At 45.8% G+C, this 12836-nt stretch overlaps 1 protein-coding gene and 1 pseudogene across 3 annotated transcripts in view; both read right to left on the bottom strand.

The window, feature by feature from the left end:
* TDRD12 (tudor domain containing 12) overlaps positions 1–12836 on the bottom strand; it is a 78390-nt gene that overhangs the window by 63804 nt on the left and 1750 nt on the right. For all 3 annotated transcript variants that reach the window (XM_021094277.1, XM_021094274.1, XM_021094276.1), the window contains exons 2-4: positions 7422–7580; positions 3166–3302; positions 1011–1130 (exon numbers count right to left, since the gene is read on the bottom strand). In XM_021094277.1, coding sequence (XP_020949936.1) covers positions 1011–1130; positions 3166–3302; positions 7422–7580 — 416 coding nt within the window. The remainder of the gene's footprint in view (positions 1–1010; positions 1131–3165; positions 3303–7421; positions 7581–12836) is intronic.
* On the bottom strand, positions 10810–11595 carry LOC102161189 (annotated as a pseudogene).

Raw genomic sequence — 12836 nt, 5'->3', positions numbered from 1 at the left:
GATCGTGGCGGCCTCGGCAGAAACCAGCTGGCTTAGTGTCACTGGTGTGGATTCCAAGGCAGCCACAAGGGTGACGGATTTCTTTATATTCTTACGAGAATGTACAGTGCAGAAGAGTTTAGAGACCATCTAGCTGGCCCTCAAGAGAGGAAAGGTTAAACACAGCAGCTGTGCCGATTGCAGTCACCCAGGAAAAGGACTGGAGCAGAGGGGAGCACAAGGACTGGCAAAGAGCTACAGCCCGCGTTCTCATGGGTACCACTGGGTCACTTTGCTGGACAGCAGAAACTGACGCAACACTGTAAATCAACGATACTTCAAGCAAAAAAATGTTTCAAAACATTCTTAAGTTCCCTCTGCCAGTAAGACAGTGTGTTCTAATTTTCATTAAGAGCTCCACGCCTGTGAATATGTATAAAAGTGCTGAAAAAGAGCTGCAAGTTCAAACCTAAACGAGCCCCAGAGGCTCCCAGAAGGAAGGAGGGGATGGGGCTGGAGAAGGGTACCCTGCGTATTTTTTTTAATGCACCGTGACCCGATGTGCTAATGTTTTTCTTTACGGTTAATTTCTTCCTTTTTTGTTTCTTTTTTGGCTGACCCACAACATACGGAGCTCCTGGGCCAGGGATCAGATCCAAGCCACAGTTGTGACCCAAGTCCTGCGGCAGCAACACTGGATTCTTAACCCACTGGGCCAGGCTGAGGATAGAACCTGCATCCCAGTGTTCCCAAGATGCCACTGATCCCACTGCACCGCGGTGGGAGCTCCTATTCCTTTTTGTAAGTTAAAAAGACAAACAACACAGAGCTCGGGCCCCTCCTCTATCCCTCACACTGCAGCCTCTGTGGACAGGGCAGGTTTGACACACAGACTCAGAAGACACCTCCTAAAGGACAAAGAGACCTTTGAAATCGCTTAGCATGTCTCAAGAGGACCCGATTTCATATCATCATACACTCGATTTAGGACTTTTAATGAGGGTTCAACATACATCAGCAGGTGTACTTACACAAGCTCAGCATTATCTTCCCGGAAGTCAACGTGCAACGTGACAGGTTTTGTGCAGTATAGTCTGAATTTTTTTGCTCTGTAAGGAAGCTGCATAAACGTCTCCACTGCAACTCGGATGCTTAAGAGTGAAACAGAACAGTTCCAAAATAAAGAAAAAAAAATTACATATAACATAGTTCTTAAAAGTATGCCTATATATTTAATATCCTTAACATAAAACAAAAGACCAAAGAAAAGCCCATTTTTTTCTGTTTCTACTAGAGCCACCAAGAGTAGGCAAATGCTTAAGCCCAGTCGCCTACGAAGATGAAAACTGGGTCTTGGCAGCTGAGAAAAACCTTACTTTCCTATACACCAAGATATACATACGGAGTTCCCGTCATGGCTCAGTGGTTAATGAACCTGACTAGCATCCATGAGGAGGCAGGTTCGATCCCTGGCCTCACTCAGTGGATTAGGGATCCGGCACTGTTGTGAGCTGTGGTGTAGGTTGCAGATGTGGCTCGGATTCTGTGTTGCTGTGGCTGTGGTGTAGGCTGGCAGATGCAGCTCCCATTTGACCCCTAGCCTGGGAACTTCCATATGCTGCAGGTGAGCCCCTAAAAACCAAAAAAAAAAAAAAAAAAGCAAGAAAGGACACACAGCTCTCAAATGTCTGTGTGTGCACAGATATACACACAGTACATAAAAGATATTCAGTACATCTCTGGCATTAAAATTTATTTTTCAGTCTTTTGTCCTTTTAGGGCCACACTAGTGGCATATGGAGGTTCCCAGGCTAGGGGTCGAATCGGAGCTGATGCTGCCCACCTACACCAGAGCCACAGCAACACGGGATCCGAGCCGCATCTGCGACCTCCACCACAGCTCACAGCAACGCCAAATCCTTAACCCACTGAGTGAGGCCAGGGATCAAACCCATAACCTCATGGTTCCTATTCAGATTTGTTTCCACTGAGCCATGACAGGAACGCCTTAAGACTTTTAAATATCAATTTTAATACACGACCAGAACCACCTTGAAGTTTCTGTAAATAAGCAGATGTTTTAAAAATTAGTGTTTGTCGACTCTGCACAAAAGGGTTGAAGGGCTGAGATCAGATAAGTAAGTTTGTCACCATTTTTATTTCCAGTCTCCTTCAGGTAAACCACTTGGGTGTGGGGTTTCCACATCTCACGTGCCACGGCTTCTCAGGTGCCCCATGGGGGGGCCTGGGCACCTGTGTCTCAGCCAGTGTAGAAAAGGCAGCTGGACTAACCGCTCCTCCAGGCCTCCTTGCTCTAACCACACGGTTCTCTTGCCCAAAACAAACTGAACTTAAAACTCCAAATACTGGGAGAAAATATCGCCAGTTCAGTACAATGCTGGTTTTAGTAACCTCTACATTTATAAAAGTAAATCACAAGCTAGGAGGTCATCTCCTTTTCCGCGAGGACCTGCCAGCCCGCCAGCCCGCTGTGGGAGCAACCTCTTGCCAAGGACTCTTCCACCAGGGCACCCGCTGCCGTGGCAGCCGCAGCCTCTATCAGAAGGAAGATTCTTCTTCCTCTATCAGAAGAAGGGTCCTCGTGTTTATTTAGTCCTTAAACTGATATCCTCTTCCTCTGGGGCAGGAAACCATGAAAAACTGACCACAAACACCAAGACCGACTTGCTGGCAGGTTCTCTGGTGCCCTGTGATGTGTGGTCCTAGAAGCAGCGTGGGCCACTCTGAACTGTTGCTCGTCTTCTGGGACAGCGGCGCCCTCGCTCCGCAGGACACCAGGGACACACACTCTGCTCTCGGCAACCCGAGGCCATGCCAGCAAACCATCCTTTCTGTGGCGACAAGAAACGTTTCTCCCTGCCTCCCTAAAGGAACCACTCCACCACCTGAGCGAACCCAGGGGACAGGCCAGGCCGGGTGAGCAGCTGGCCAAGAGCACCCGCCTTTCCAGGAAGGACAACAAGAAGGGCCAGAGGCGCCCACTGAGTCCTCATTCTGACTCTTGCTCCTACACTCACTGCTTGTAAAATGGGATCCTGCGAGTCTCCCCTTCATGAAGCTAAGAAAATTCCAGTTTATGACCTCTGTCCCTTTTAAAGGAGCTCCTTTCAAACTGACATTCGTCTCCGAAAGAGCCTATGTCGAAATAAACACATACGTACGTACTTTTTGGATTTCACGGGAATGTATTTGGCAAAGTCCACAAGGAAACAATCTGCCAGGTAATGGTCCGCTGAAGACACGATGGACTTAATAACAGCCCTGCACCAGCACCTTAGTTCCTGACAATAAACCACACAGACCTGCGAAACAGAGGGACAATTTCAGTGGGAAACTCTCCAGTCAAACAGTGGGAGCACGGAAAGGTACTCTCAACATCACACCTTTCACTTCCAGATGCCAGGAGGCTGGATCACCCCAAGCTAAACTCTGCTTGTCGAGAAAGTAAGAACAGAGGGCACCTGAATTCTAGCTGTTTTTTGTTTGTTTGTTTTTCTCTTTTGGCTGCCCGGCTGCACATGGAGTTTCCAGGCCAGGGGTCAGATCCATGCCACAGCTGCATCACGGCCCTCCAAGCCTGACACTGCCCTTGGCCGTTTGTTACTATCAGCCACAACTGGACGTCAGCTTCACCAGGATGGGGACTTTTGTGATTTTGTTTACTGTCACATCCACAGCACCTAGAACAGTACTTGGCATGTACTAAGTTCCCAAAACCACTGGGTGAGTGAGTAAGTAAGTACCTGCAGGAGTCCCCATCGTAGCTCAGCAGTGAGTGAACCCGACTAGCATCCATGAGGATGTGGGTTCGATCCCTGGACTTGCTCAGTGGGTTAAGGATCCAGCCTTTCTGTGGCTGTGGGGTAGGCCAGTGGCTTCAGCTCCAATTTGATCCCTTGCCTGGGAACCTCCACATGCTGCGGGTGCAGCCCTAAAAAGACAGTAAGTAAGTAAATAAATACCTGCAGCCCCCTTTTAGGGCCTAAAGTTGCCCTGCTGGAAGGACAGCCCTTGGCACTCTGACTGTCCCACAGGACTGCCGGGCCACAGACAGGCAAACACATGCTGACTGTGCTGACCACAGACTTAGAAAGTGGGGACAGCTGTGCCCAGCAGGGAAGAAGTGGACCAGTGGAGACTCTTGCACTTGGGAAGAGAAATTGGAAAATACAGGGCAGCCATTCTGCAAGGCAGAGGTGCTGGAAAGCCTCACATAATTCAAATGATACAAGAGCAATTCTGCCGAAGGATAGAGGGTATTTCTATTTAATGCTTATGTCAAAGAAACCTGTAGTTAATAATTCACACAGTCAACTCTGAAAAGGTGGTGTAATTAGGGCTTCTACTAGCCAACAATGAGATAACATAAGCATCAAGGACAGTGGTTACAACCAATGAACGCATTAAAAGCCATGCATCCAACACAGTACTTAAAAATGCTGAGAAGGAGTTCTCTGGTAGCTCAGCAGGTTAAGAATCTGGCGTTGTCACCGCTGTGGTGTGGGTTCGATCCCTGGCCCAGAAACTTCCATGTGTCACAGGTGAAACCAAAAAAAAAAAAAAAAAAAAAATGACAAGGAGGAGAGAAAAACAAACCTTTGGACATCAATGTAGATAATGGAGCACAAATAAGTACACTGAAAGTTGATGAGGAAAAAAGTTGATAAGGGAAAGAATTAAATAATTTTTCTATCTTTCCAAGATGAACTGCATTGTTTCAGGAAGCCGGAGTCCTGACACATGAGGGAAAGTTCTCTATGGAAGAATTTCAGCTCATGAATGCAGAAGCAATGTGAAAATGACCATTTTACAAGTGTGGTGAAGAACAGATGTGGGCAGTGGTGATGACCGGGTGGCGTGCCCGCTATGGGACAAGCTCATTGGCCTGCAAGGAGGGCTCAGACTGCTGCCACCTGAATGCACAGGCCAACCTCAGCATCACCAAAAGTGAGATTCTCTCCCAAGTCAATACAACTTGAACCTCACAGCACCAGTCATTCTTGGGGGGAAAAAAGTGACCCTAAATCTGTTTTTCTTTCTTTTTAGGGCGAAACCTGCAGCATGTGGAAGTTCCCAGGCTAGGGGTCAAATGGGAGTTGCAGCTGCCAGCCCACATCACAGCCACAGCCACATCAGCTCTGAGCTGCATCCGCAACCTACACCACAGCTTGCGGCAACACCAGATCCGTAACCCACTGAGCAAGGCCAGGGATCAAATGAGCATCCTCACAGACACTGTTTTGGGTTCTTAACCCACTGGGCCACAACGGAACTCCATCCCTAAATCCAATCTAAGCCTTATATTCATCAGTCCACAGGAAATACAGGGGAAGTACAGGGGAAAGGTATCACTACCCCCACAAAGAAGTAATCAAGCTATCCAAAATGTGCACTATTTTATTTTTATTTTTTTTAATGGTCATAGTCCTTTATTTTTACAAAATCAGTTATAGATAATAGAGTTGTAGCCTCTCTTACTTCTGGTGTCTGCCCCCCTTGTGGCTGAAATTGGTACGGGGGCTTGCTGTAGGCTTCAAATGTGCACTATTTTAAAAGGACAACAGACCTGGTTTTATTTCTTCAATAAGTCAGTGAAAAATATGTCATGGAAAAAATAATTTTACTAGCGATTACTTAGGATGGGATGGGGAATTCAAATAATTTCTCATTTTTTCTCATAAAGAGTTTAGAAATAAATCTTTTCCCAACATGCCCTTATAAAAATTCAAACTCTCGTGGAGAAGCAGATCGAGGCTTTCTGTGGCCGCCTGGTCCAGATGCTGGGGGAGCCACTCGTCCCGCAGCTCCAAGACAAAGTGCACTTGCTGAAGCTCCTGCTTTTCTATGCTGTGGACCTAAACCCCGAGACGTGGAGCCCTCTGCAAAGGCCAGAGCAGCCCCTGAGGTCCCTCTAGCACTGAACACCAAGAATACCTCCTGAACTCCACCTCCAACTACATGGAAGCTCTGTAAGTACAAAAAGTAGTTTGAAATCTTATAGGACCAAACCCTCTCTTATTTATCTGTAGGCTATAAGAACTTTCTAACTCTTTACAATTTTTTTTTTAATAATCCTATCCTAGCCTGTTCTCAGATATGGCTTCAATATATATGGTGTATATATATACTTTTTTTTTTTTTTTGGTCTTTTCGCCATTTCTTAGGCCGCTCCCGCAGCACATGGAGGTTCCCAGGCTAGGGGCTGAATCAGAACTGTAGCCACCAGCCTACGCCAGAGCCACAGCAACGCCAGATCCAAGCCGCGTCTGCAACCTACACCACAGCTCATAGCAACGCCAGATCCTTAACCCGCTGAGCAAGGCCAGGAATCAAACCCGCAACCTCATGGTTCCTAGTCGGATTCGTTAACCACTGCGCTACAACGGGAACTCCTATATTTTTAAATAAATTATCTATACTTTTTCTGCAACAAGTAATACCATATACACATATGTTTAACATTTCCATTCGAGCTGTGAAAAAAGAATCCCTGTGGTGAACAAATTCGAGACATCAATGTTATATCATTCAAGGTACTGACAACCTATTTGGAAGGAGAAAGACATTTCGTTTCTCTCTAATGGAACGCAAACATCCTATATTGGACCTGTTATGTTGCCTATGAATTTGATGTTGTGGTCAGTCTATCAAGATCTGATGTAATGGGGGGAGCGGGGTAGAAACAAAAAGATGGGTGTGTTACAAAAATATGATGTTAAAAGGATACAATAAAAAGGCAACGGTTTTTCAAAATACTACGTTTATCATGCTTAGGTTCCATGACTGTGAGAAGGCAGAATGGAATTAACTGCTCTTCACAGGACAAAAAAACTGCCATCCACACTTGAGAAAGTAGTCAGGATTTTTATTGTCAAAACAAGAGATACAAGCATAACAGAAGACACAAATAAATTAACTGTTCTGATCAAAAAAAAAAAAATTCAAACTCTCCTGAGAAATGACTGACGTATAGAGAGAAGTTGACGATGGGCAGGAGCTGGGGCAGCAGGAAAGGGCGAGGGGCCCTGAGGTGGAGTGAGGAAAACAAAGCAATAGGAGTCGACCAAAGTCATGAGTCACTAAGAGGGAGGCAGCAGCCTGAGACTGGAAAGCTCCCTGATCTCTCTGCTACGGTCGCTGCAAGGGATCTTGAAAAAGCCTCTGGTTCCCAGCCCCAAGATGAGGGCCCCAACGCCTGAATTTAGAGGACACCGCATCGCCTGTTGACCCACGTGAACTTTATACAAGTGAAACTTTCCATGACTAGCCTGACTCTCAGGCAACCAAAAGAACCTAACACAAGGCAATGATTATAAGCAATGAAAATACTGCAAAAGCTTTTACCATCTCAGTTGCCAAAACAGTCTACAATTTGAGCAGCATTTAAAGACACGATGCTTAAAGCACCTTTAGATACTTACCTGCCCTTCTTCCAGCATTAGTGGCTTTATTTCTGTATCTTGACACATGCTATTATAGAAGTCATTCATGGCATTATTTAGTTTTTGATAGTCAAGTTCATGATCTAAAAAGGGACTACATCCTTTTATAATAACCCAGAAGCAACCTGGATCTTCCACCTGTAAAATTTTAAAAGACAAACGAAACAAAACATAAATTAAAAGTGAAACCATGGAATAATAAACCTTAGAATCATGGTGACTGTTTCAGATTTAAGTGATCTAACAAATTCTGGATGAGTGCCTCTGTCTTAAATGGTCAAATTCAAGATACAAAACCCTCCATATATTTAATATATATATATATTAAATCATCACCTTGCATACCTTAAACATGCACAATGTTATATGTCAATTATATTTCAATAAAACTGGGAAAAAAGATAAAAGATGCAAAGCTAAAATTCTAAAACACGTAACCAACAATATGCAAGTAATTTTAAACTATGTGTTATAACTCAAAAAGCAAACTGAAATCAATGCCCTTGATGTGTATTTTGAAAATATCCATAACAAAATACAAAGGCAAGGCTCAGGACAGTTTTTAGTATTCTATGTATTTCATAAGAAAGAAAAGGAAGTATGAATGCATATACATTATGCTCAGAGTCAAAGGAAGAAATGATGGCAAGTAAAGCAAAAACGTATGAATTACTACCCACAGGAAAAGCCAGGGAGGGCATAGAAGGGAGGGACAGAGATGAAAGTCAGGCTTCTCTGAATGTATCTTATCCTCTATTAGGGTTATTAGAAGCCAAGATTTTCATCATTAAAGAAAAATACAGGGAGTTCCCATTGTAGCTCAGCAGTGACGAACTCCACTAGTATCCATGAGGATGTAGGTTCAACCCCTGGCCTCACTCAGTGGGTTAAAGGATCCGGCATTGCCATGAGCTCTGGTGTAGGTCATGGATGTGGCGCAGATCCTGCCTTGCTGTGGCGAAGGCTGGCAGATACAGCTCCGATTCAACCCCTAGTCTGGAACTTCCATATGCCCCAGGTGTGACCCAAAAGACAAAAAAAAAAAAAGTTAAATTTGAATTGAAAATAACAGTAAGGGAGTTCCCGTCGTGGCGTAGTGGTTAACGAATCCGACTAGGAACCATGAGGTTACAGGTTCGATCCCTGGCCTTGCTCAGTGGGTTAAGGATCCTGCGTTGCTGTGAGCTGTCGTGTAGATTGCAGACGCAGCTAGGATCTGGCATTGCTGTGGCTCTGGCGTAGGCTGGTGGCTATGGCTCCAATTACACCCCTAGCCTGGGAATCTCCATATGCCGTGGAAGCGGCCCTAGAAAAGGCAGAAAGACAAAAAAAAAAAAAAAAAGAAAGAAAGAAAATAACAGTAAGAACTCATGATTTTTTAAACATACTATATTCCCTGAGTACTGAAAGGGCCTAAAAGCAGTGACATGCCAAGATTTTGGATCCCAGATGACGGATTATTCACTTAGTATTCTGAATGTTTGAGCGTTTTTATAATAAAGAGTTAGAATAAAGAACAGCTGGCCATTCTGGTTCCAGTAATGACAGGGTGTTCTATATGGACTAACCTACCTGCACGTAACAGCGATAAACCTCGAGAAAAAAACAAATGACAATCTGAAAGCAGTGAAGAGCAACCAAAAGCAGGTATGGGATTTCCTCCTTGAAGGGAGGCAACGTCGCTACGTGAGACCCACGTTTATCACAGCTTTTCCCAAGAACAGCCCCTGTCTGGGTGGTGCAGAATGCAACTCAAGCAGAAGCCACCTGTTTGTGGCTTGAGGAACCAGGGGTTGGAGCCTGGGGCAGCCAGAGCAGCTGTACATGAGGGGGAGCAATTCCAAGCCACAGAGGGGAAGGCCCCAGAGTCTGCACATAAAAACCCGCCAATCCTTGGCAGAGCCTCAACTGCACAGTGGAGGCTCCAGGGAGGCCTGGGAGAAGCAGCTGCTGGGAGGCCATCGGAAAAAGTTTTAGCTGCTGCCCATGAGAACTGCAGGACTCTAGGCCCACGGTGACTCGGCCAGGCCTCTGCAGTAAGAGGCACCCAAACTCAGCAGCCTGGTCCCTCTACAACGCCTGCCTGAGGAAGTTCAAGGTCATTGAGTCACTTTCGTCCCAGCCAACACCTGACACAGGCCCTTTCACCCAACAGTTACTACGAAGGGTCTCAGCTGTGGTCCTTCTTATCCCTCTGAGATGGGTGTGACCTCCTTCTGTTCAGGAGCAGTCCTTCAGGGAAATGTAATCACCTAGAAAGACAGGGCCCTGTCTCCCAGTCTCTGCGGGAAGACACAAGCCTGAGGTCCAGAGCTGGTGGACACGGCTACCTCGTCCCAGTGACACTGACCAACCCTCTGTCACATCCCACTGGAGCCCCTCCCCTCCCCCCCTTCCCAGTCACCTCCTCACAAATCACAACGGAGCTCAGCTCCCTCTTCTGCATCAGTGGGGACTCAATCAACCCATGTCCAGCTCCGATTCCCTCTGACACCCATCACAGGAATGTGGAGATCGGAGCAGAAGTTCTGCCAACTTAAAGAAGCTCCGTCAACAGCCCAGGCTCCCCACAGAAGCCCTGCGCGGCCAGGCCTCAGGAGGAAAGACCACATTGCAGGACAAGCAGAATGTGCTCTAACAACAAAACCGGAGAGGTCTCCGAACAGCACAGCGTATAAACCAAGCCGCCTAAACAATGCATGCCAGGCTCAAAGTTTTACCAGCCTGGAATACGTGGTTCAAGTCACTGTTTCTCCGTGTGCTTTACCAGGAGGGGGTGGGCTCACAATTCCTCCCACCCACCCCCACCAAGGTTGGGGTCTGCAGCTTCCCACCAGCGCCATAAGGCAATGCTCCCACACTGCAATCATCAGCCTGACACACTATTTTTTCTGCATGCTGTGTTATGTCCATTAGAAAAATAATATTTATATAAAATTTTGGTCCACTTTCTTCTTTAACTCTACCATTCAAACTTGAATACATTCATTTTACTCAAAAGAGGAATCAGATATCTGGCATGAGAACTAAATATCTCATATCATTAAATTAACAGGATTTCATTGAATTACAGTGTTATTATGTCTCAGGAATAATAAGTCATCCTTCCTACATGTTATTCCTCTTTTTTGGGGGGGAGCGCACTTGCAGCGTATGTCGTTTCTGGGCTAGGGATCAAATCGGAGCCGTAGCTGCCGGCCTACACCACAGCAACACCAGATCTGAGCCATGTCTGCAACCTACATCACAGCTCATGGAAACACTGGATCTTAACCCACTGAGTAAGGTCAGAGACCAAACCTGCATCCTCATGGATACTAGTTGGGCTCTTAACCCACTGAGCCACAATGGGAACTCCTCCCTTTAGTTTCATTTATCTGAGTAATTATGTAGTAAGTGTCTCTCTTCCCACATTCAGTAATCTGAGTGGCTGTACGTGTAATTTATGACATCAGTGACAGAACTCATCACCTAACCTTCAATTTCATGTTCAATTCACCGTAGCACATCGGATTTGCATAATAAGTTCAGCTACTTCAGTCAAGCTTACTTTCCAGTATCAATTATAAAAAGATGCTAATGTCAAAACATCAAGAAAATTCCAGACTAAAGAGCACTCGGCCCACTGTGGTCATGCGTCGTGAGGGGACCCTGGGCAATTCCTGCTTCCATCTCAAGCCTGCCACCTCTGGACAAAGCAGCAGCCTGGTAAGCAGCCCAAACAGGACAACCACTCTTGAACTGTGGATTTCACTGACAGGACTGAAGTCATCCACAGCAGCCAGCAGCACAGCTGTTTCGACCACAGTCATGAGGTCACAGCCTGCCGCCTTCAGAGTTTCACCTGTTTCTAAGGCTTGTTTAGCCTCTTCCATCACCCCTCCTGCAAAAAGCTGTCCCCTTAAAGGGTCTGTGCCTTGTTGTCTTGAAATGTAAGTGACCCTGTCCACTAACACAGCTTGATTTGAGGACCAGTGGCCTTGAGGCTTTCTCTGTGCTGATCACCTTTCTGATCAAGGATGACATAACTAATCCTTTTCTCTTGGAGCCATTCTGGGTCTCACTGCATTCCGCCTTCCTCATTTTTGACACAACTGCCTGTTGCCTGGGCTGCTTCCATAATGTATGTATATATATATATTTGTTTGCCTTTTTTTTTTTTTTTTTTTTTTTTTAGGGCCACAACATATGAAGACTCCCAGGCTAGGGGTCTAACCCGAGCTACAGCTGCCGGCCTACACCACAGCAACGCCAGATCCAAGCTGCGTCTGAGACCTACACCACAGCCCAGGGCAACGCCAGGATCGTTAACTCACTGATTGAGGCCAGGGATGGAACCCACAACCTCATGGTTCCTACTCAGATTTGTTTCCTCTGCGCCACAACAGGAGCTCTCATAATGTGTACATATGTGTATGTGTATATATATACACACATTTTTTTTCCCCCTTCAGGCCACACCCGCGGCATATGGAGGTTCCCAGGCTAAGGGTCTAATCGGAGCTGTAGCTGCCGGCCTACGCCAGAGCCACAGCAACGCGGGATCTGAGCCGTGTCTGCAACCTACACCACAGCTCATGGCAGCGCCGATCTTTAACCCACTGAGTGAGGCCAGGGATCAAAGCCGCAACCTCATGGTTCCTAGTCGGATCCGTTAACCACTGACTGAGCCACGATGGGAACTCCCCCACAATGTTTATTTTCAATCAACACCTTTTTCTTCCTTAGCCTCATCCTAACAGGTATGTAATGCAAACTATGACTTCTTACTTTTAGAAAATATTACAAAATACGTAACTTAAATTTTTAAAATTTAATCATGGTAAAATACACAAAAACTGTACCCTCTTAACCCTATTTGGTAGCATCAACTACATTCATGTTGTTGTGCTATCATGATCACCATCTCTCTTCAGGACTTTCTCCATCTTGCAAAACTGAAACTCCATGGTCACTGTACAATAACTCCCCATTTCCCCAGGCCCTCAGACCCTGGCAACTACCATTCAACTTTCTGTCTCTATAAATCTAGGCAACTCAGATAAGTGAAATCATACAGTATTTGTCCTCTTGTATCTCTTCTTTCACTTAACATGCTATCAAGACTCACCCGTGTTGTAACATGTATCAGAATTTCCTTCCTTCTTAAGGCTGAATGATATTCCATTGTGTGTATACACTATTTTGCTTATCTATTCATCTACTGGCAGACACTTGGGGGAAAAAACTTATCCATGTAAAAGTTAAATTAATCTGGAAAACTACAGCTGGTACAGGTACCACACCTGGGAAAAGACTCCTATACTGGATACAAAATTTGCTCTGAGCATGAGCAGAGTAAGAACCAGCAGTGGGGGCAGAGCTGAGGAAGTAGAGAAAAGGGTTCTAGGGTCC

Source organism: Sus scrofa, chromosome 6 (assembly GCF_000003025.6).
Source record: "Sus scrofa isolate TJ Tabasco breed Duroc chromosome 6, Sscrofa11.1, whole genome shotgun sequence".
In the NCBI taxonomy this organism is placed as follows: domain Eukaryota; kingdom Metazoa; phylum Chordata; class Mammalia; order Artiodactyla; family Suidae; genus Sus; species Sus scrofa.
Note: the sequence above shows the minus strand (reverse complement) of the source record. Positions and strands in the feature narration are given on the sequence as shown.